Source organism: Salvelinus alpinus, chromosome 3, assembly GCF_045679555.1.
Source record: "Salvelinus alpinus chromosome 3, SLU_Salpinus.1, whole genome shotgun sequence".
NCBI lineage: Eukaryota > Metazoa > Chordata > Actinopteri > Salmoniformes > Salmonidae > Salvelinus > Salvelinus alpinus.
The window spans coordinates 48,023,511-48,045,273 of NC_092088.1; the positions used below are offsets into that span (position 1 = coordinate 48,023,511).

The 21,763-nt window shown below is 43.0% G+C and overlaps 1 protein-coding gene across 1 annotated transcript in view; it reads left to right on the plus strand.

The window, feature by feature from the left end:
* The window catches only part of LOC139570862 (coiled-coil domain-containing protein 85A-like), a 39,754-nt gene extending 18,321 nt beyond the window's left edge, over window positions 1–21,433 (plus strand). Inside the window, exons 3-4 of the mRNA XM_071393151.1 lie at window positions 19,780–19,837; window positions 20,496–21,433. Coding sequence (XP_071249252.1) covers window positions 19,780–19,837; window positions 20,496–20,511 — 74 coding nt within the window. The 3' untranslated portion in view covers window positions 20,512–21,433. The remainder of the gene's footprint in view (window positions 1–19,779; window positions 19,838–20,495) is intronic.
* The last annotated feature ends 330 nt before the right edge of the window (window positions 21,434–21,763 follow it).

A 21,763-nucleotide genomic window follows, 5' to 3' on the forward strand; every position in this document is an offset into this window, starting at 1 on the left:
GCCTCAATAAGCCTAGCTAGCTAGATAGCTTAACTAGCTTCTCCCGGTTTGATGTTGTCAAGACAGGTACTACTTAATCATATCGGATGATAAATAACCTATCAGCTGGCAGCTATCAGTCTACTATAGCGCGTCTCGGCCTGGTTTGTTGCTCTCGTCTCTCCCTCCCTCCCTCCCTCCTCCCCAAACCACACTTACAGTAGCCTACACACACAGCACGGCCCTCACTATTCCGTCACCTCTTTCTACCTCCTGTCCCTCGCACTTTTTCATCTCTGGTTAATAAAGTCACTTAAAAATTGACTTTTCTGCGGCCTCCCTCACTTGGACCGTATCAGACAGGGTCTGGATCCAACCAGGTCTATACGGAATGGGTCTAGTTGTCCTCGGGTCCATTTGGAATGGGTCTTTATATTTTAAAAATAAATGTATGCATATCTGGTCTGGGTGGGAAAGCCCCAGGTTAATTTCGAAACGGGTACAAAAAGTGAAGGCCTCTAGTAGGGGTCAGAAGTGACATGAGCAGCAACAGATTCTGCTCCATTTGCTTGAGCGAGAAATGTTGCGTGTATATGTGACAGTGTGTGTGCGTGGGTGGTGTGTGTCTGTCACAGAGAATATGATTATGAACGCATGTGTCTGTGTGTACGTGCTTTACAGTGCCGTTAGTGAAAGCACTGCTGTTTGGGTCTCAGCTGGCCTAGCTCTCATTGTTTGTTCACAGGTTGAAAGAAGTGTTTGCTCTGAACAGAAGGCAACTCTTTTGTTTTTGATGAGAGGGCGCACACCACTCTGACGTCTCTGCTCTTTCACTATGGCCATCCTAGACTTTGCATACTTGGACCATATTACATTGAAGGAAGTAGTAGAAGCATCAGGTTAGGGAGCTTTACGTACACTACCGTTCAAAAGTTTGGGGTCACTTAGAAATGTCCTTGTTTTTGAAAGAAAAGCACATTTTTTATCCATTAAAATAACATCAAATTGATCAGAAACGCAGTGTAGACATTGCTAATGTTGTAAATGACTATTGTAGCTGGAAACGGGGGATTTTTAATGGAATATCTACATAGGTGTACAGAGGCTCATTATCAGCAACCATCACTCCTGTGTTCCAATGGCACATTGTGTCAGCTTCCTTAAACAGTACCAGCAAAACCCCAGGCTCAACGTCAACAGTGAAGAGGCGACTCCGGGATGCTGGCCTTCTAGGCAGAGTTGCAAAGAAAAAGCCATATCTCAGACTGGCCAATAAAAAGAAAACAGTAAGGTGGGCAAAAGAACACTGGACAGAGGAACTCTGCCTAGAAGGCCAGCATCCCAGAGTCGCCTATTCACTGTTGACGTTGAGACTGGTGTTTTGCGGGTACTATTTAATGAACCTGCCAGTTGAGGACTTGTGAGGTGTCTGTTTGTCAAACTTGACACTCTAATGTAATTGTCCTCTTGCCCACTCTTTCTATTCTGGTTAGAGACAATTTGCACTGTTCTGTGAAGGGAGTAGTAAACAGCGTTGTATGAAATCTTCTGTTTCTTGGCAATTTCTCGCATGTAATAGCCTTAATTTCTGAGAACAAGAATAGACTGGCAAGTTTCAGAAGAAAGTCTGTTTCTGGCCATTTTGAGGCTGTAATTGAATCCACAAATGCTCATGCTCCAGATACTCAACTAGTCTAAAGAAGGCCAGTTTTATTGCTTCTTTAATCAGATCAGCAGTTTGCAGCTGTGCTAACACAATTGCAAAAGGGTTTTCTAATGATCAATTAGCCTTTTAAAATGATAAACTTGGATTAGCTAACACCTCTGTACGCCTGTAGATATGTATATATTCCATAAAAAATCTGCCGTTTCCAGCTACAATAGTCATTTGCAATGTCTACACTGTATTTCTGATCAATTTGATGTTATTTTAATTGACCAAAAAATGTGCTTATCTTTCAAAAACAAGGACATTTCTTAATGACCCCAACCTTTTGAACGGTAGTGTAGATCTAAATAACATATGCACCGTGACGTGAATATTTAGTACATGTTTTAAGAAGTGAATCATGCTGGCCTAGCCACAGCAATCTGTTGAGAGAGTGTGAGAGAGAGAGAGAGAGAGAGAGAGAGAGAGAGAGAGAGAGAGAGAGAGAGAGAGAGAGAGAGAGAGAGAGAGTGAGAGAGAGGAGAGAGAGAGAGAGAGAGAGAGAGAGAGAGAGAGAGAGAGAGAGAGAGAGAGAGAGAGAGAGAGAGAGAGAGAGAGAGAGAGAGAGAGAGAGAGAGATTCTGCAATGGACTGTGTTCGCTCACTGTGAATTAATGAGTGTGGTATGCACATAGAGGGTATGATGAAGACTGAGCAGTTCTTTTTGAAGTACTCTTTGTGGTCTATGTCACTGTTATGCCAAGCTGAATATCATTTTGTCTTTCAGGAGCTGGCTGTGTGCACAAGAACACACACACACACACACTGCTCTAGATTCTTCTGCTACAGTTATCAGCGATGTTCTTTGTTCAGGCTCTTCTTTTGAGAACTTGTTCACCCAGACAAAAAAACACAGCTGCAGAAGCCTGGTGAAGCAAAGAACACAAAGACAGGACCTTGACTCTCTGTTTTCACTGAGAGAGAACATCCACACACCCAATAGAAATTTGCACGAACCTCACCCGTTTGAATCCCAATCCTGGTAAATGTTTCCTTTTTGCGCAAGTACTATGCACATTAATTGTCTCCCAATCTGGATGTTGATGTCCCTTTAAGAAGTCTGAATTAATCCCGTGATAATAGTGTTGGTTGGCAATGTGTCACCTGACTAGGGCTGTTACGATGACCATATTACTGCCATACCGGCGGTCACAAGTCATGACGGCAGTCAAATTCCAAGTGACCGTTAAGTCCCAGTAATTAGACTTCTCCAAGTTCTGATGCTGCTGATGGTCATTAGTAGCCTACCAAACTAGCTAACTACCTGGTACTCAGCACTCTATTGTCCCTCTAATCACTCTAACATCAATGCAAATGTCATTGAAAATCTAATCAAACACTTCATGAGAGCCCATAAGCTCATGTTGCACAACATTTCTATAGGCTATGCAATTGTGCGAGAAAACAGAGTTTTGATGGCCTCTATGAAAAATAGGAGGATCCCATCAGCTTTCTATAGGCTAGGCCTGCTATATTTATTTATAAATGTTTCTAATATTAAGCACATTGCTTTGCTTTCCAACAGGAGTATAGCCTACTTAGCTAGCATGAAAATCAACCACGGGAAAAAAATCCTCCATTCGCATTTAAGTGTATTGCAGTATTTTAAGTGTAGCAGCAGTGTAAAAACAAAGGGGTGGGGTTGTCAATGCAAATAGTCCAGGTGGCAATTTGATTAATTGTTCAGCTGTCTTATGGCTTGGGGGTAGAAGCTGTTAAGGAGCTTCTACCCCCAGACTTGGCGCTCTGGTACCACTTGCCAGGTGGTAGCAGAGAGAACAGTCTATGACTTGGGTGACTGGAGACTTTGACAATTTTTTGGGCCTTCCTCTGAAACCGCCTATTATATAGGTCCTGTATGGCAGGAAGCTTGGCCCCAGTGATGTAATGGGCTGTACGGAACTTGAATGGGGGCGTGTTTGGCCCTCCTTTCCCTGTAGTCCACGATCATCTCCTTTGTCTTGCTCACGTTGAGGGAGAGGTTGTGGTCCTGGCACCATACTGCCAGGTCTCTGACCTCCTCCTTATAGGCTGTCTCATAGTTTCTGGATGAGCATTTCCTTGTTTGCTTATGGCCTTATACAGCTTGTTCAGTTTGGTCAGTTTGTGGTGGTAAATAGACGGCTACGAAAAATGTATTTGAAAACTATTGGAGATGGTGTGGTCTACAGCTTATCATGAGGCGGTCTACCAATACCTTGAGATTACCTTAATATTAGACATCACGCACCAGCTGTTATTGGCAAATAGACACACACCCCCACCCCTCATCTTACCAGATGTAGCTGTTCTGTCCTGCCAATGAACGGGAAACCCAGCCAACTGTATATTATCCATGTCGTTATTCAGCCCTGACTCTGTGAAACACAAGATATTACAGTTTTTAATTTCTCATTGGTAGGATAGTCTCGAACAGAGCTCATCCAGTTTATTCTCTCCAGTGATTGCATGTTGGCTAATAGAACGGACTGTAGAGGCGTGTTACCCACTCGCCAAAAAATTCTCACAAGGCACCGTGATCTACGCCCCCTGTATTTCCTTATTTTCTTAATGCGAATGACGGGGATTTGGGCCTTGTCTGGGACGGGCCGCCCCCTTTGTACAGTTCGAGGTGAGTAATCGCTGTTCTGACATCCAGACGCTCTTTTCGGTCATAAGAGACGGTAGCATCAACATGATATACAAAATAAGTTAGGAACAATGCGAAAAAAACACAAAAAATAGCTAAATTGGTTAGACGCATGTAAAAAGGCAGCAATCCCCTCTGTCGCCATTCTTTTTTCTTGCACAGGAGGACAAGTTGACCAGCAGAATTGGTCGACTTTTGTACTATGGATGATAGTAGATTGACATAGGCTAGTGCTTTTGCTGTTCGTTAGGCCTACTCATCTTGTGGACAGTTCTAATATCTTCAATATGCGCCTCGGAATTCGATAAAAGGGACACGCACAGTAACTTCCACAATGTGTCTCTTCATTCACTTGTAGCTTACCTGAAATGCCTGTCAGAAGGACCTGATCATGTGACGGCATTTTATTTACTTATTTAACTAGGCAAGTCAGTTAAGAACAAGTTCTTATTTACAATGACAGCCTAGGAACAGTGGGTTAACTGCCTTGTTCAGGGGCAGAACAACAGATTTTTACCTTGTCAGCTCGGGGATTCAATCCAGTAACCTTTCGGTTACTGGCCCAACACACTAACCACTAGGCTACCTGCCACATTGGCTAATAAGAATTGAGATATCTGAGCAAGCCATTTGAGTGAGAGGTGCTTCGAAGCACGGCAGCCGGGAGAAGGGAATTCTATAACGGCCAAGGGATATGCTGCCTGGAAATTCGAGGCCTGGTGAGAATATTGTCAAGTGCTTGTCAAATTGTGAATGAGAGACTGATGAAGTGTGTGCAGCTTGCACTAGAAACCAGAGCTCATGCCTTTCATGCAACTTTTTTCAAATCATAATCATCATGCAGCCTTAGTATTCAAAATCTAAACATATAGCCCAACGTTTGTATCATGTCTAAAGTTGCATCTATATCTCTAAATTAAGCTTGTAGGAGGACCAGTTTCTTTGTTAACCACTCAACACAGAATAGCCGCATGTGCGCACTTCCTTTCTATTTTATTACGCTATGTTCAGATATATTCTTCATACTATAAAATAATAAAAAATTATTGCCACTGTAGCCATATTACAAAGTAAATGCACAAGCTTCGTTTTAAATGCCTTCATGGACCACACAATGTATGCCTTTATGATTGTAATGTTGAGCATTCCCCCAAAACACATACTTCCACCATTTTCACATTGTAATAGCACATTGTAACATTGTAATAGCTCCTCAGTTGGTCAAGATGGTCAAACCCTCCCATTTTCTTGTTGGGGTACGCGCAATGCCGTCGTGGGTATGCCAAATAATCACATTTTAATTAGTAATTTTTTATTACATGCTTTCTTTTCATTTTTCTTTTCTTCATATTTTCAAACGGGCCATTTATATTTTCCAACAGGGCTATACATTTGGGTAAGGTTTTTATTCTCGCCTGAGTAGCCTTGTTTCACTGCCAAAAATAATTTGAAACCATCTAGTGTTCAGCGAAATAACAACACAATGTCAAATACAAGTAGCCTAGTCAAATAATTAACATCCAATCACATTAACCGTTACTCTCTTGCGGGAATTCCACTAACAGTCCATATGTAGCCAAACGTAGCTGCTGCTCATGTTGGTATCTGTACTGATGGTGCAAAAGCCATGACAGGGAGACATAGTGGAGTGGTAACGCTCATGCAAGCAGTTGCTCCTGACACCACTTGGGTACACTGCAGCATCCACCCGAGAGGCTCTTTCTGCCAAGGGAATGCCTGACAGCTTGAAAGACGTTTTGGACACTACAATGAAAATGGTTAACTTTGTTAAAGCAAGGCCCTGAACTCTCGTGTATTTTCTGCACTATGCAATGATATGGCCACCGACCATGTAACGCTTTTACAACATACAGAAGTGCCCTGGTTATCAAGGAACAAAGTATTGACAAGTTTTTTTTTATTTAGAGATGAGCTTAAAGCTTTCTTTACTGACCATCATTTTCACTTGTTTGACCGCTTGCATGATGACGAGTTTCTCACACGACTGGCCTATCTGGGTGATGTCTTTTCTCACCTGTAATGATCTGAATTGAGGATTACAGGGACTCTCCGCAACTATATTCAATGTGCGGGACAATATTGAGGTTATGATTAAGAAGTTGGAGCTCTTCTCTGTCTGCATTAACAAAGACAACACACAGGTCTTACCATCATTGTATGATTTTTTGTGTGCAAATGAACTCAAGTTTACGGACAATGTCAATTGTGATATAGCGAAACACCTGAGTGAGTTGGGTGCGCAATTACGCAGGTACTTTCACTAAATGGATGACACAAACAACTAGATTCGTTATTCCTTTCATGCCCTGCCACCAGTCCACTTACCGATATCTGAACAAGAGAGCCTCATCGAAATTTCAGCAAGCGGTTCTGTGAAAATTTTATTTAATCAGATGCCACTTCCAGATTTCTCAATTGGACTGAGCTCAGAGTATCCTGCCTTGGCAAATCACGCTGTTAAGACACTGATGCCCTTTGCAACCACGTACCTATGTGACTGTTGAGAGTGCACTGAAGGTAAGTGAGGAGTGAAACAAAGGAGAGCAGAAAGGTCAGTGTAGCGTGTAACTTTTAATCAGGGCAAGTCCAAAACAAACACAGTCCAGTACAAATACCCAAAACCCAATGGGAACAAACAGTTCACCCGTAAGGCGTAGAACCACAACGCACCTTACTAAAATCACTACACGCGAAAATACACTGAGGAAAGCCTCCACAAGCAACAAGAAAAAAGAATCCCTCACAAACCTAAGCGGGGAAACAGGGTAAATATACACACAGATATCAAAGCAAATGAAAACCAGGTGTGGCAGAACCAAAGAAAAAACAAACGGAAAAGGAAACATGGATCGTGATGGCTAGGAGGCCGGCGACGCCGACCGCCGAGCCCCGCCCGAACAGGGAGAGGAGCCACCTTCGGTATAAGTTGTGACAGTGAGAGTGGATTCTCGGCCCTCACTAGCATGAAAACTAAATACAGGCACAGACTTCGTGTGGAAAATGATTTAAGACTGAGACTCTCCAATACAACCCAACATTGCAGAGTTATGTGCATCCTTTCAAGCACACCCTTCTCATGAACCTGTGGTGAGTTATTCATAATTTTCGATGAACAAATAAGGTTTTATATGTAAAATGGTTAAAGAAAGAGAACAATTCTTGATTATTATTATATTATTATTTGTGCCCTGGTCCTATAAGAGCTCTTTGTCACTTCCCACGGGCCGGGTTGTGACAAAAACTCACACTCATTCTTATGTTTAATACATGTATCATATAGTGTGTGTGTGGCAGGCTTACAATGATGGCAAAAAGCAACATTTGAGAGTTCGCTGATCCTGGTGCTAGAGGGGGTGCGCAGCTGGAGGGTGAATGTTTGAAGGGGTACGGGACTATAAAAAGTTTGGGAACCACTGACCTAGAGGAACAGAGGGAGAGGAGAGGAGCAACAAATAGGATACAATTGTGGTCAGGAACACAATTTCTCTCTTCTTCCTCTTTCTTTTTCTCAACCATACACATTCTCTCTTCCTAATAAGGAGTTTCCATAATAAATAAATAAATAGTGTGATGAAGTTACACGCCTCCCATTCCACACTCACTCACTCTCTCTCTCTCTCTCTCTCAATCAACTCTTGCTTTGCTGGCTGACAGGCTAACTGCAGAGTTCGCCAATATTAGCTGATTAGTTACGAAGCTGGGACAGTTTCCAAATGAATTGCATCTGTAAAAACTGGACAAAACAAGCAACTTGTTAGCTTTCTATGTAAACAAATATCCAGCTCATCATTTGAGGTTCAGTGCGCGGGCATGTACTAGCCTAACACGGCAGCTGAGCTGTCAAATGATAGGAAAACGAGGTAATGTATAGCCTGTGAATATCTGCACCTAGCAAGCATGACAAACCATAACCTAAGCCCAGCAGATAAAAACTAATTACTCTAGCCTTCATTTTGGTGGCTAGTTAGCTGGTTGGCTAGCTTGTGAAAGTGACAGCTGAGGTTGACACTTCATGAGCGCAGCCCTAATTTACCACAACACACAACTTTTCTTGCCTGACAGACTAACTAGTTAGCTAGCTAGCTATAGCAAGCATCTTGGGCATTTTCCATATTTATTACTTCGGTAGAAACAAGACAAACCAACCAACTAGTTAGCTGACTATATAAAGCTAAACACTGCAACTATTTCCATGAGCTCCACTGCTGATGTTCTTGCCTGTACCAACCAAGTTATTATGACTTGACTTGCTAATCTGAGAGCTATTCCCCAAGTTTCACAGGATCAAACATCAACAACACCAAACATATAGCTGCTGTTTACTTATTTCACTCACCTCGACATCATCGCTTTTAAAAGTGCATGGACGTGTCCAAATCCGTATCACCAACCACAGCATCTTTCACAGTAAAAAGTATTGTCCCTCTTGGCGCAATAATTTTCAGTAATTAAGTAAAAAATACAGTGGGGAGAACAAGTATTTGATACACTGCCGATTTTGCAGGTTTTCCTACTTACAAAGCATGTAGAGGTCTGTCATGTTTATCATAGGTACACTTCAACTGTGAGAGACGGAATCTAAAACAAAAATCCAGAAAATCACATTGTATGATTTTTAAGTAATTAATTTGCATTTTATTGCATGACATAAGTATTTGATCACCTACCAACCAGTAAGAATTCCGGCTCTCACAGACCTGTTAGTTTTTCTTTAAGAAGCCCTCCTGTTCTCCACTCATTACCTGTATTAACTGCACCTGTTTGAACTCGTTACCTGTATAAAAGACACCTGTCCACACACTCAATCAAACAGACTCCAACCTCTCCACAATGGCCAAGACCAGAGAGCTGTGTAAGGACATCAGGGATAAATTGTAGACCTGTACAAGGCTGGGATGTGCTACAGGACAATAGCCAAGCAGCTTGGTGAGAAGGCAACAACTGTTGGCACAATTATTAGAAAATGGAAGAAGTTCAAGATGACGGTCAATCACCCTCGGTCTGGGGCTCCATGCAAGATCTCACCTCGTGGGGCATCAATGATCATGAGGAATGTGAGGGATCAGCCCAGAACTACACGGCAGGACCTGGTCAATGACCTGAAGATAGCTGGGACCACAGTCTCAAAGAAAACCATTAGTAACACACTACGCCGTCATGGATTAAAATCCTGCAGCGCACGCAAGGTCCCCCTGCTCAAGCCAGCGCATGTCCAGGCCCGTCTGAAGTTTGCCAATGACCATCTGGATGATCCAGAGGAGGAATGGGAGAAGGTCATGTGGTCTGATGAGACAAAAATAGAGCTTTTTGCTCTAAACTCCACTCGCCGTGTTTGGAGGAATAGAAGGATGAGTACAACCCCAAGAACACCATCCCAACCGTGAAGCATGGAGGTGGAAACATCATTCTTTGGGGATGCTTTTCTGCAAAGGGGACAGGACGACTGCACCGTATTGAGGGGAGGATGGATGGGGCCATGTATTGTGAGATCTTGACCAACAACCTCCTTCCCTCAGTAAGAGCATTGAAGATGGGTCGTGGCTGGGTCTTCCAGCATGACAACGACCCGAAACACACAGCCAGGGCAACTAAGGAGTGGCTCCGTAAGAAGCATCTCAAGGTCCTGGAGTGGCCTAGCCAGTCTCCAGACCTGAACCCAATAGAAAATCTTTGGAGGGAGCCGAAAGTCCGTATTGCCCAGCGACAGCCCCGAAACCTGAAGGATCTGGAGAAGGTCTGTATGGAGGAGTGGGCCAAAATCCCTGCTGCAGTGTGTGCAAACCTGGTCAAGAACTACAGGAAACGTATGATCTCTGTAATTGCAAACTAAGGTTTCTGTACCAAATATTCAGTTCTGCTTTTCTGATGTATCAAATACTTATGTCATGCAATAAAATGCAAATTAATTACTTAAAAATCATACAATGTGATTTTCTGGATTTTTGTTTTAGATTCATTCTCTCACAGTTGAAGTGTACCTATGATAAAAATTACAGACCTCTACATGCTTTGTAAGTAGGAAAACCTGCAAAATTGTCAGTGTATCAAATACTTGTTCTCCCCACTGTATATATAAAAGGTCAAATGACAGCATACCATGTTTCCTGTTTCTGGTTGATGACAACAGCCACATGGATACGACAACAGGTTGTTAGCAAGTTCATTTGCTATATTGACACAGATATTATTGTTAGAAAACAAGGCCATTCGCGGCCGCTATAGTAATTTAAAGAAATGCCGTTGACGGCCGCTATGGGTTCTAAAGGGTTAATTAACAGTAAATGACTGTGAGCCCGGAAGTGATTTGCTTGTCAATCACCGGCTGCCAAAATATCATGACCGCCACATCCCTACACCTGATCAACTTGAAGTTCTAACGGGAAGTCCTATAGAGTGAGCAGAAAAGCTCCTGAGGCAGACTGTCAACAAAACTGATGACATGGCTTCTCCACTCCTTCAATAAAGGGTTGGCCACACCTACCTCTCCTCATGGCAGTGTGCGTGCGTGCATCCGAGCATGAAAGAGAGATTGGAGTGGCGAATAGAGGAAAAACAGTGGCTGTTTATTCTCTAGGGTCTCATACAGTGTACTGTGCTTGGGCTATTTTTAGGCCTGAGATTTGAGTCCTGCTGTAGCTGTGAATAAAGACGCTGAGAAAGAGGATATGATGTCAGCATATGCTCTACATCCTGTTTTCACTGTCAATCACACTTCCTGTTTTCATGACAGGTGTGCTAACTGGGCTGCATTCACTTTAAATGATAAGCTGTGTAAACATTTCAGAATAGCAATAGTGCTGAACTCAATATAGCGTTGCACAACCCAACAGCATAGTGAAAAGGCAGATGTTTTTGTAATTGATGCATGGACTATGTCTGGTATGTATTTGATGTTATGTATGAATGTCTTTCTGGTGTATGTAGAGCAACAATACTACTACAGTTGAAGTCGGAAGTTTATATACACTTAGGTTGGAGTCATTAAAACTCATTTTTCAACCACTCCACAAATTTCTTGTAAACAAACTATAGTTTTGGCAAGTCGGTTAGGACATCTACTTTGTGCATGACACAAGTAATTTTTTCAACAATTGTTTAAAGACAGATTATTTCACTTATAATTCACTGTATCACAATATCAGTGGGTCAGAAGTTTACATACACTAAGTTGACTGTGCCTTTAAACAGCTTGGAAAATTACAGAAAATTATGTCATGGCTTTAGAAGCTTCTGATAGGCTAATTGACATCATTTGAGTCAATTGGAGGTGTACCTGTGGATGTATTTCAAGGCCTACCTTCAAACTCAGTGCCTCTTTGCTTGACATCATGGGAAAATCAAAAGAAATCAGGCAAGACCTCAGAAGACCGTCCACAAGTCTGGTTCATCCTTGTGAGCAATTTCCAAACGCCTGAAGGTACCACGTTCATCTGTACGACAATAGTACGCAAGTATAAACACCATGGGACCACACAGTCGTCATACCGCTCAGGAAGGAGACGCGTTCTGTCTCCTAGAGATGAACGTACTTTGGTGTGAAAAGTGCAAATCAATCCCAGAACAATAGCAAAGGACCCTGTGAAGATGCTGGAGGAAACCGGTACAAAAGTATCTATATCCACTGTAAAACGAGACCTATATCGAAATAACCTGAAAGGGTGCTCAGCAAGGAAGAAGACACTGCTCCAAAACCGCCATAAAAAAAGCCAGACTATGGTTTGCAACTGCACATGGGGACAAAGATCGTACTTTTTGGAGAAATGTCCTCTGGTCTGATGAAACAACAATATAACTGTTTGGCCATAATGACCGTCGTTATGTTTGGAGGGAAAAGGGGGATGCTTGCAAGCCGAAGAACACCATCCCAACCGTGAAGCACGGGGGAGGCAGCATCATGTTGTGGGGGTGCTTTCCTGCAGGAGGGACTGGTGCATTTCACAAAATAGATGGCATCATGAGGTAGGAAAATTGTGGATATATTGAAGCAACATCTCAAGACATCAGTCAGGAAGTTAAAGCTTGGTCGCAAATGGGTCTTCCAAATGGACAATGACCCCAAGCATACTTCCAAAGTTGTGTCAAAATGGCTTAAGGACAACAAAGTCAAGGTATTGGAGTGGCCATCACAAAGCCCTGACCTCAATCCTATAGAAAATGTGTGGGCAGAACTGAAAAAACATGTGCGAGCAAAGAGGCCTAGAAACCTGATTCAGTTACACCAGCTCTGTCAGGAGGAATGGGCCAAAATTCACTCAACTTATTGTGGGAAGCTTGTGGAAGGCTACCCGAAACGTTTGACCCAAGTTAAACTATTTAAAGGCAATGCTACCAAATATAATTATTCTTAAAATAAAGTGGTGTTCCTAACTGACCTAAAGAACCAAATTTTTACTAGGATTAAATGTCAGGAATTGTGAAAAACTGAGTTTAAATGTATTTGGCTAAGGTGTATGTAAACTTCCGACTTCAACTGTATGTACCATCTGGTACCAATTGTGATTAATTCTCTGTGGTAGTATATAAAGTACCAACACGTGCTTTTTACCACACTACCTCTCAGTACCAGGGCAGGCAAACAGTAGCTAGACCAGGACTTTATATACTGTATTGTGTGTTCCCCAGTACCCCTGCTGTGTTTCTGCTGAGAGAAGAGAAGAGAGAGAACATTGCTCTGTGGTGGGTGGATGTTCTGGGTTGGAGTAGCCTAATTTGCCTCCAGAGAAAACACACACAGCATATGTGTGTGAGTGTGTTTGATCTTAGGGGTTTTAAATAGTAGTTTATCCTCCTAACAGCGCTGATTCCCTGACGTGCTCCAATCACTTACATTTACTCCGTCTCTAGGCTCCGTCTCCAGGCTCCCAGCTGTGAGCGCTAGGAAACAACAAACAACTACAACTGGAAAGTGTGTTTGGAAGTATGAGATATGTATGGTATGAGTGTATTTGCTTCCACTGTTGGGTATTTTTCGCTCTTTTGGTTGCTAGCAGGAAGGAAGTAGGCCAATGAGGTGGTAAACCCACCACAGATATTTGTTAAGAAACTCATTAAGTGTTGACCTGGGTTGCTGTTGGATTATGGGATGTTGGAGGAGGTCAGGGGAGGTCCATGGGACTGTGAGGCAAGGGCCAGTGCCAGCAATCATTCTTCTTTGTGTCTGTCTGTCTGTCTGTCTGTCTGTGTGCAGGGTTGGGGAGTAACGTGTTACCCGTAAGGGATTACAAAAAACGGTAACTGTAATCCGTTACCAGCAAAAATATTGTAATCAGATTACCGATACTTTTGAAAAACTAGATGATTACTTCGAGGATTATTTTTAAATTCAGAGAGGATGTTTGCCAAAAAATATATTTTGACACTTTTCTTTTTTCTCAATGACATTCAAATCAGCATTGAAAAAAGGTGCCAGTTTAAGTTTGTTCGACCTGAGCGAGTCTGACCAGAAGTCAGAGACCAATATGATGACACACCAAATGTGTTTGATGGTTTGTGGGAAAAGATGAGGAATAGGCTTTTGTAGGCTACAATCTAAGCTATGTCTTCCAATGGTGCGGCTGCTGTCAGCATCCAATGATTATCCAACTTGAATGAACGCTTGGAGGCAAGGATGACAGTAGTGGTGTAGTCTTCAGTGATACGGATATCACTTATTATTGATATCTACATAGCGCATTGATGTGAATCACACTGCTGCGCTCTCATTTAGCTATTTGCTGCTTACGGATTGTGGCTGTTGTTTTATGGCTGTTCACAAATCTAAATGTGTATTTGAACCCAATAATGATTGAATTCAAGAAGATTAAACTGCCTATCAATCATTATTTTTGAAACCAGTGGACAGCCAGTAAAAAATGCGCTCTTGCAACAGCTGCATAGTGCAGATTCAAACCTAGGGAATAAAAGTTGGGCTTTTTTTGCTCAATCTAATTCATGCTGAAAATCCACATGGACACATGCTCAAACTTGCACACTTTTGATAGACTTAAAGGGGCAATCTGTAGTTACTACATCCACTTTTTGATGTATAAATTATACATACAGTACCAGTCAAAGGTTTGGACACACCTACTCACACCTACGCCTACATAACCAACCCATAAAGTAAAATTTAACATCCATATATGGCCAGCTATGTACACTTTAACACTGATTTATCCTGAAATAGATGTCGTTCAATTGGTAACATACATCTTCTTCTAATGCCTCTTCTAATGCCTCTTAAGGGGAAAGTAATCTAAAAGTAACGGAATGTAATCAGATTACGTTACTGATTACAATGTTGGACAGGTAACGTGCAACTGTAACGGGTTACATTTAGAAAGTAACATACCCAACCGTTTGTGTGTGTGTGCGTGTATAAGCATGTGTATTTGTATTTATCATGGATCTCCATTTGTTGCTGCCAAGGCAGCAGCAACTCTTCCTGGGGTCCAGGAAAATTAAGGCAGTTAAATACAATTTTAAAACCATTACAATGCATTTCACAAATGATTTCAAAACACATTAAGTGTGTGACCTCAGGCCAATATTCTACTGCCATATACACTATATATACAAAAGTATGTGGACATCCCTTCAAATTAGTGGATTCGGCTATTTCTACCACACCCGTTGCTGACAGGTGTATAAAATCAAGCACACAGCCATGCAATCTCCATTGACAAACATTGGCAGTAGAATGGCCTTACTGAAGAGCTCAGTGACTTTCAACGTGGCACCGTCATAGGATGCCACCTTTCCAAGAAGTCAGTTCATGAAATGTATGCCCTTCTAGGGCTGCTATGGTCAACTGTAAGTGCTGTTATTGTGAAGTGGAAACATCAAGGTGCAACAACGGCTCAGCCATGAAGTGGTAGTTCACACAAGCTCACAGTACGGGACTGCCAAGTGCTGAAACGCGTAACGCGTAAAAATCGTCAGTCCTTGGTTGCAACACTCACTACCGAGTTCCAAACTGCCTCTGGAAGCAGCGTCAGCGCAATAACTGTTTGTCGGGAGCTTCATGAAATGGGTTTCCAGGGCCGAGCAGTCGCACACAAGCCTAATATCATCATACGCAATGCCAAGCATTGGCTTGCGTAAAGCTCACCCCCATTGGACTCTGGAGCCGTGAAAACGCGTTCTCTGGAGTGATGAATCCTGCTTCACCATCAGGCAGTCCGACGGACGAATATGGGCTTGTCGAATGCCAGGAGAACGCTACCTGCCTGAATGCATAGTGGCAACTGTAAAGTACAACAACATTTTAGACGATTCTGTGCTTCTAACTTTGTGTCAACAGTTTGTGGAAGGCCCTTTCCTGTTTCAGCATGACAATGCCCCTGTGCACAAAGCGAGGTCCATACAGAAATAGTTTGTTGAGATTGACGTGGAAACTTCACTGGCCTGCACAGAGCCCTGACCTCAAACCCATTGAACACCTTTGGGATGAATTGAAACGCCGACTGCGAGCCAGGCCTAATCGCCCAATATCAGTGCTCGACCTAACTAATGCTCTTGTGGCTGAATGGAAGCACGTCCCCGCAGCAGCAATGTTCCAACATCTAGTAGAAAGCCTTCCCAGAAGAGTGGAGGCTGTATAGCAGCAAAGGGGGGACAAACTCCATATTAATGCCCATGATTTAGGAATGAGATGTTCGACGAGCAGGTGTCCACATACTTTTGGTAATGGTCCATCTACTGGGGACAGCTCCTAATCTAGGCCAACAGCTGCTTCCCTGGCTTCTCATTTACATTTCCACTTTGAAGCATTTTTTTCTGCAGAGGAATATTTGACATATTATTTGCTTACTTGTGAAGCTAACCCACCCACACACACACTTTCATGCGCAGATGCGTGTACTCACGTACACATGCACACATACGAATATCTGTCTGTGCATGCACGTGCGCACACACACACACACACATGCCCCACGTTGGACAATGGTTTGGGAGGTAGGTAGCCTAGCGGTAAGAACATTGGGCCAGTAACCTAAAGGTCACTAGTTTGAGTCTCTGAGGGTGTCTCAGGGGTAGTTAGGATATGCAAAAAAAAAAGGAATTGCACGTGTATAGTACACACTTGTGTAAATTGGACAAATATAAGCACCCATCAAATTATTATTATTATAATTATAATACACACTCCCCTATCCACGTCAGCTTCAAGCTTCTGACTGTTCCTAGTGTACACTGTGTTATGTATTCAAATAGATGCAGGGAAATCACTGTTTATTTGCTAGTGTAAGCAACACTTAGGGGTTGTTCCCGGTGCTTTGAGCTTTTTGGCCGCCCACAAGGGAAATAGCCTAATGCAGGGGTTCAGATTCAGAACAGACCTACACTGTGTCTGTTGGCTGCCATGGAGGGATTCAGGAACATAATGAATATTGTTGATGTGGTGTGTGTTGTTTTGCGTGTGGGTCGGTGTGTGTGTGTGTGTGTGTGTGTATCTTTACCTTGGTATGTGTGTTTGTCTGTGTGTGTGTGTTTACTCTTTGAAATCTTACATTTACATTTACATTTAAGTCATTTAGCAGACGCTCTTATCCAGAGCGACTTACAAATTGGTGCATTCACCTTATGATATCCAGTGGAACAACCACTTTACAATAGTGCATCTAACTCTTTTAAGGGGGGGGGGGGGTTAGAAGGATTACTTTATCCTATCCTAGGTATTCCTTAAAGAGGTGGGGTTTCAGGTGTCTCCGGAAGGTGGTGATTGACTCCGCTGACCTGGCGTCGTGAGGGAGTTTGTTCCACCATTGGGGTGCCAGAGCAGCGAACAGTTTTGACTGGGCTGAGCGGGAACTGTACTTCCTCAGAGGTAGGGAGGCGAGCAGGCCAGAGGTGGATGAACGCAGTGCCCTTGTTTGGGTGTAGGGCCTGATCAGAGCCTGAAGGTACGGGGGTGCCGTTCCCCTCACAGCTCCGTAGGCAAGCACCATGGTCTTGTAGCGGATGCGAGCTTCAACTGGAAGCCAGTGGAGAGAGCGGAGGATCTTCATAGAAGCACGGTGCTGTTGATCAAAGAGTCACTTCTTTCTATACTCCCTTCTATCTTCCCCTCACAATGAGGCTATGCCTCAGAGGACACCACACACACACACACACACACACACACACACACACACACACACACACACACACACACACACACACACACACACACACACACACACACACACACACACACACACACACACACACACACACACACACACACACAGGTGCAACAAGGCAGAGCAGACAGCTGTGGACTAGCCAGAGGTCTTTGTCCCCGTCTCTGGCTGGACCAATGGGAGTGCAGGAGGAAGCAGGTCAATAGGAGCAGAGAGGGGCAAGAGGACCAGGGTATCTCTGCTCAAAGGGGATGTATTTAGTAAACACAGACTCATATGCACGCTCACACATACACATACACACACACAAACACAAACACACTCCATGTGTATGACAGATGATGAATGACCGTGGTCACTCGTCAGCTCTTCTTTCTTCCTGCCTCTCCTTCTGAACACCTGTTCTGCCACATGCTCACTGGAAGTTTGATGTGGTCCTGCATGAATAACCAAGATGGCTGAGGGCTCTGAATGGTACAAATTTACTGCCTAATATCGACAACACATTACATTTACATTTTAGTCATTTAGCAGACGCTCATATCCTGAGCGACTAACAGCTAGTGCATTCATTTCAAAATATCTAGGTTGGACAACCATATATCTCAGTCATAGTAAATATATTTTCCCTCAATAAAGTAGTTATCAGCGAAGTCAGTGCTAGTAGGGACAAAAAAGGGGGTGGGTGCTGTGTGATTATTTAAGATACTCTTTCAAGAGGTAGGGCTCTGCTGTCCTAGTGTCAAAGGGAAGCTTGTTCCACCATTGGGTGCCAGGACAGAGAAGAGCTTGGACTGGGCTGAGCGTGAGCTGCCCTCCCTTAGAGTGCGAGTGGGAGTGTTGCTTAGGGCCAAGAGGCCAGAGGTGGCAGAATAGAGTACTCGGGTTGGGGTGTAGGGTTTGAGCATAGCCTTCAGGTAGGGAAGGGCAGTTCCCCTTGCTGCTCAGTATGCAAGTACCATGGTGTTGTAGTGGAATGTGAGTGGATGTGATGACACACATGCTGAAGTAATAGTGCTTTAAGGAGTTATTTTGACCATTGATACCCAGGTATTGGGTTTTTAAGTACCTAGCTCCACATAGAGAGTCAGTGTAGTGGTATGTGTGTTGATAATTCCTTTCAAAGCAGTGCCTTGCCTTTATCTCTGCCCCTTCCCAAGGACATTCATATGTAGTCCTGTCATTGGTAGACAATCAATTTAGCTCCAAGCCAAAGTGTGACCATGGCAACCGATACTCAATAATGGTAATTTCTAGTTAATAGAGGCTTAGGGTCACAGTTAAAATGTATAAGTGATTTATGGCTGAATGGAATGCTATTTGTCGCTATGCGTGTGTAGGCTGTGTGTGTGTGTTTGTGTGCCTGCATGTGTGCCTGATCTAGTGTGACTGAACATACAACCGATATGGACAGGGGCATATCTCAGCCCTAACAGAATAACACCTTTATTATGACGAGAGAGATAGAGAGACAGAGATGAGAGACAGAGATGAGAGACAGAGATGAGTGAGTGAATGAGTGAGAGAGAAAGAAGGATAGACAGGTGGAGCTAGATTCACATACAAGAAGACAGAGAGAAGGAAATAGATGTGATGTGTGAGGAACAGACAGAAAATCCCAAAAGGATGACATCTATCTCTTACTCCCAGGCAGATACACAGTGCTATGTTGACAGACACTAAAGCAGAGGATGATGGGTAACAGGAAGTGGCGCCAAGAGGCTGGGGCCATCCATGCTGTAACAGACATGGAGAGAGATCTGAGAGTAACATCACTCTCATACATCCACTTAATTTATGCCCCAACCACACATCTGAGCATTTCACTGTGGGTCTTCACACCTTTGTGCATCAGAGCGCACTGTGTCAGAGGGCACTGTGTGTGTGTGTGTGTTCTTCTTACTCAGTGTATCAAACATAATTAAGAGGGCATTATAAGCTAATTAAACCAGCAGACCCTCTCATTGTAAGTGATGCTGCTATATTACAAAACACTTGAATTAGTTGGTTGTTCTCCACCTAATGACTGTCATTACTACAATGACTCACTGCTATGGCCACACGCACACGCACACACACTCACACACACACACACACACACACACACACACACACACACACACACACACACACACACACTGTGCTTTGGATATACTGTGGGAATCAAGACTCCCCATTTGTCTTGTACCGTAACAATTTAGTCATTTAACAGACACACTATTACAACAATACTCTTTTCAATATTTTTGATTCTATTATTTGCTTGTATTATTGTCATCAGGATGTTGTGCTTGTCCTTGGTCATATAAATAATGTATCATATTTATTGATGTTTGCAGCTCTCATATCTGCTGGCTGCTGCCCCAACACCTGTAGGAGTGTGAAGCTTTGGAACAGGTAAGGCATACATACACAGGTATGCACACCAGTGGAGGCTGGTGGGAGGAGCTATAGGAGGACGGGCTCATTGTAATGGCTGGAATGGAATGAATGGAATGGTATCAAACACATCAAACATATAGAAACCACGTTTGACTCCGTTCCATTTATTCCATTCCCGCCATTTGAATGAGCCCGTCCTCCTATTGCTCCTCCCACCAGCCTCCACTGATGCACACACACAAACACACGCTCGCTCACAGGCATACTGCACAGATATTTTTGGGAAAGAGATTGATGACAATGGACTCTTTCATGTGTCTTGAGTGTGTGTGTGTGTACGTGTTGTCGTCTACTGTATGCTTGCGTGTCTGCATGTGTGTCTCTGCGTGTGTGTGCGTGTGTGTGCGTGTATTTGGGCTTCCTCTGCTCTGACCCCAGTCTTAATGTGCTGCCTGTAGGGTGAGTGATGGGCTGGCTTAATATTTAATGATGAAGCACTTTTAATGGCCGAATATATCAGCCCTCAGGTTACCTAGAGAGGTTTGCTCTCCTCATTCTGCTGAGCACAGGCTCACACACACACGCGCACACACACAAACACACGCATGGACACTGGCACGCACACATGCATACACGGTAATGGTAATATCCATTTTCCATTCTTGTCTTTCAGCTTTGATGCCTCCTGACCACCACAAGCTGTGACCAGAGTCTCTAAAGGGAGGGGGGAGAGAAACAGTATAAAGACAGGTGCAGTAGAGAAAGATCAAGATAAATAAAGAGAGAGAAAGAAAGACGGGCAGAAAGATACAAAGAAAGAATGAAAGACAATGTCTTGATGAGGGTGACTCGCCGACTTCAGCCATGATCTTTCTTGTCTTCAAAAAGAGGAAACATGATGGTTTTAGAGGCAAAGCCAAACACTCCATGATTGCCAAATGAAGATTGCTGTCAGTGAGATATGATAATCTTTCTGTTGCTAACAGAATAGTCCTACCTCCTTTGAGAAAGAAACCTTATGAAAGAGAAAGGAACAAGACTTGTAGGCCATGGGCCCTTTACAGACCAACACATGCTTCCCCATAATACAGTGCAATACTCTGTTCCCCTTTTAGCTTTGTGTGAAGTTCTAACCAGTGTTACAGTACAGTACATAAATCTTGTGTCAAAGTTCAACTGAGCAGATTGCATCATATTGACCCATATTATACATTTTGAAATTCACAAACGTTGGTTTCAACCTGCTCATATGACAATGGCTGTGGAGAAAACATATCAAAATCCTATCCTCAATTCATGTGATATGTGCGGGGCCACACACACATACATACATACACACACACGCGTGCGAACATACACCCATTTCATTATTACTACAGGACTGCTGTATAACCTCGCCTCCCTGTGACTTGATACATTTGTGGTGATAGAAATAAGATAGAAATAAGATAAGTCAAGAGTAGTGTATATCTTCTTAGTTTTCTATATATATATCTATATATCTATATAAAACAATGACAGTTATTATTTTTGATGTACTGGTATTATTATATCTATAAATATCATATCGGGAGATGTATGCATAAGATAATAAAGTGTCTTTATGTAAAATACCTCATCTAGAGAGTCTTCTGTTTGGTCCCACACACACACCATACACTGGCACTATATTTGTGTTTGTGTGTAGGAGTTCATGGATTCATGTTAAGGATAGAGCGAGCGACTATTTCACCTCAGCAGAAGGAACCACAACAGAGGTATTCAGCACTTATGCACTTAACCCATCGATCCAGGACAAACACAGCTACACAGAGCAGATAGGAGCTTATGATGATCAATCTCACCTCTCTGCTTGACCGAGGATGATATGATTTTCAGAGGCTTATCTGATCAATATCTCTCTATGGTCAACTTGTTTGTGTGTGTGTTTTCATAACACAC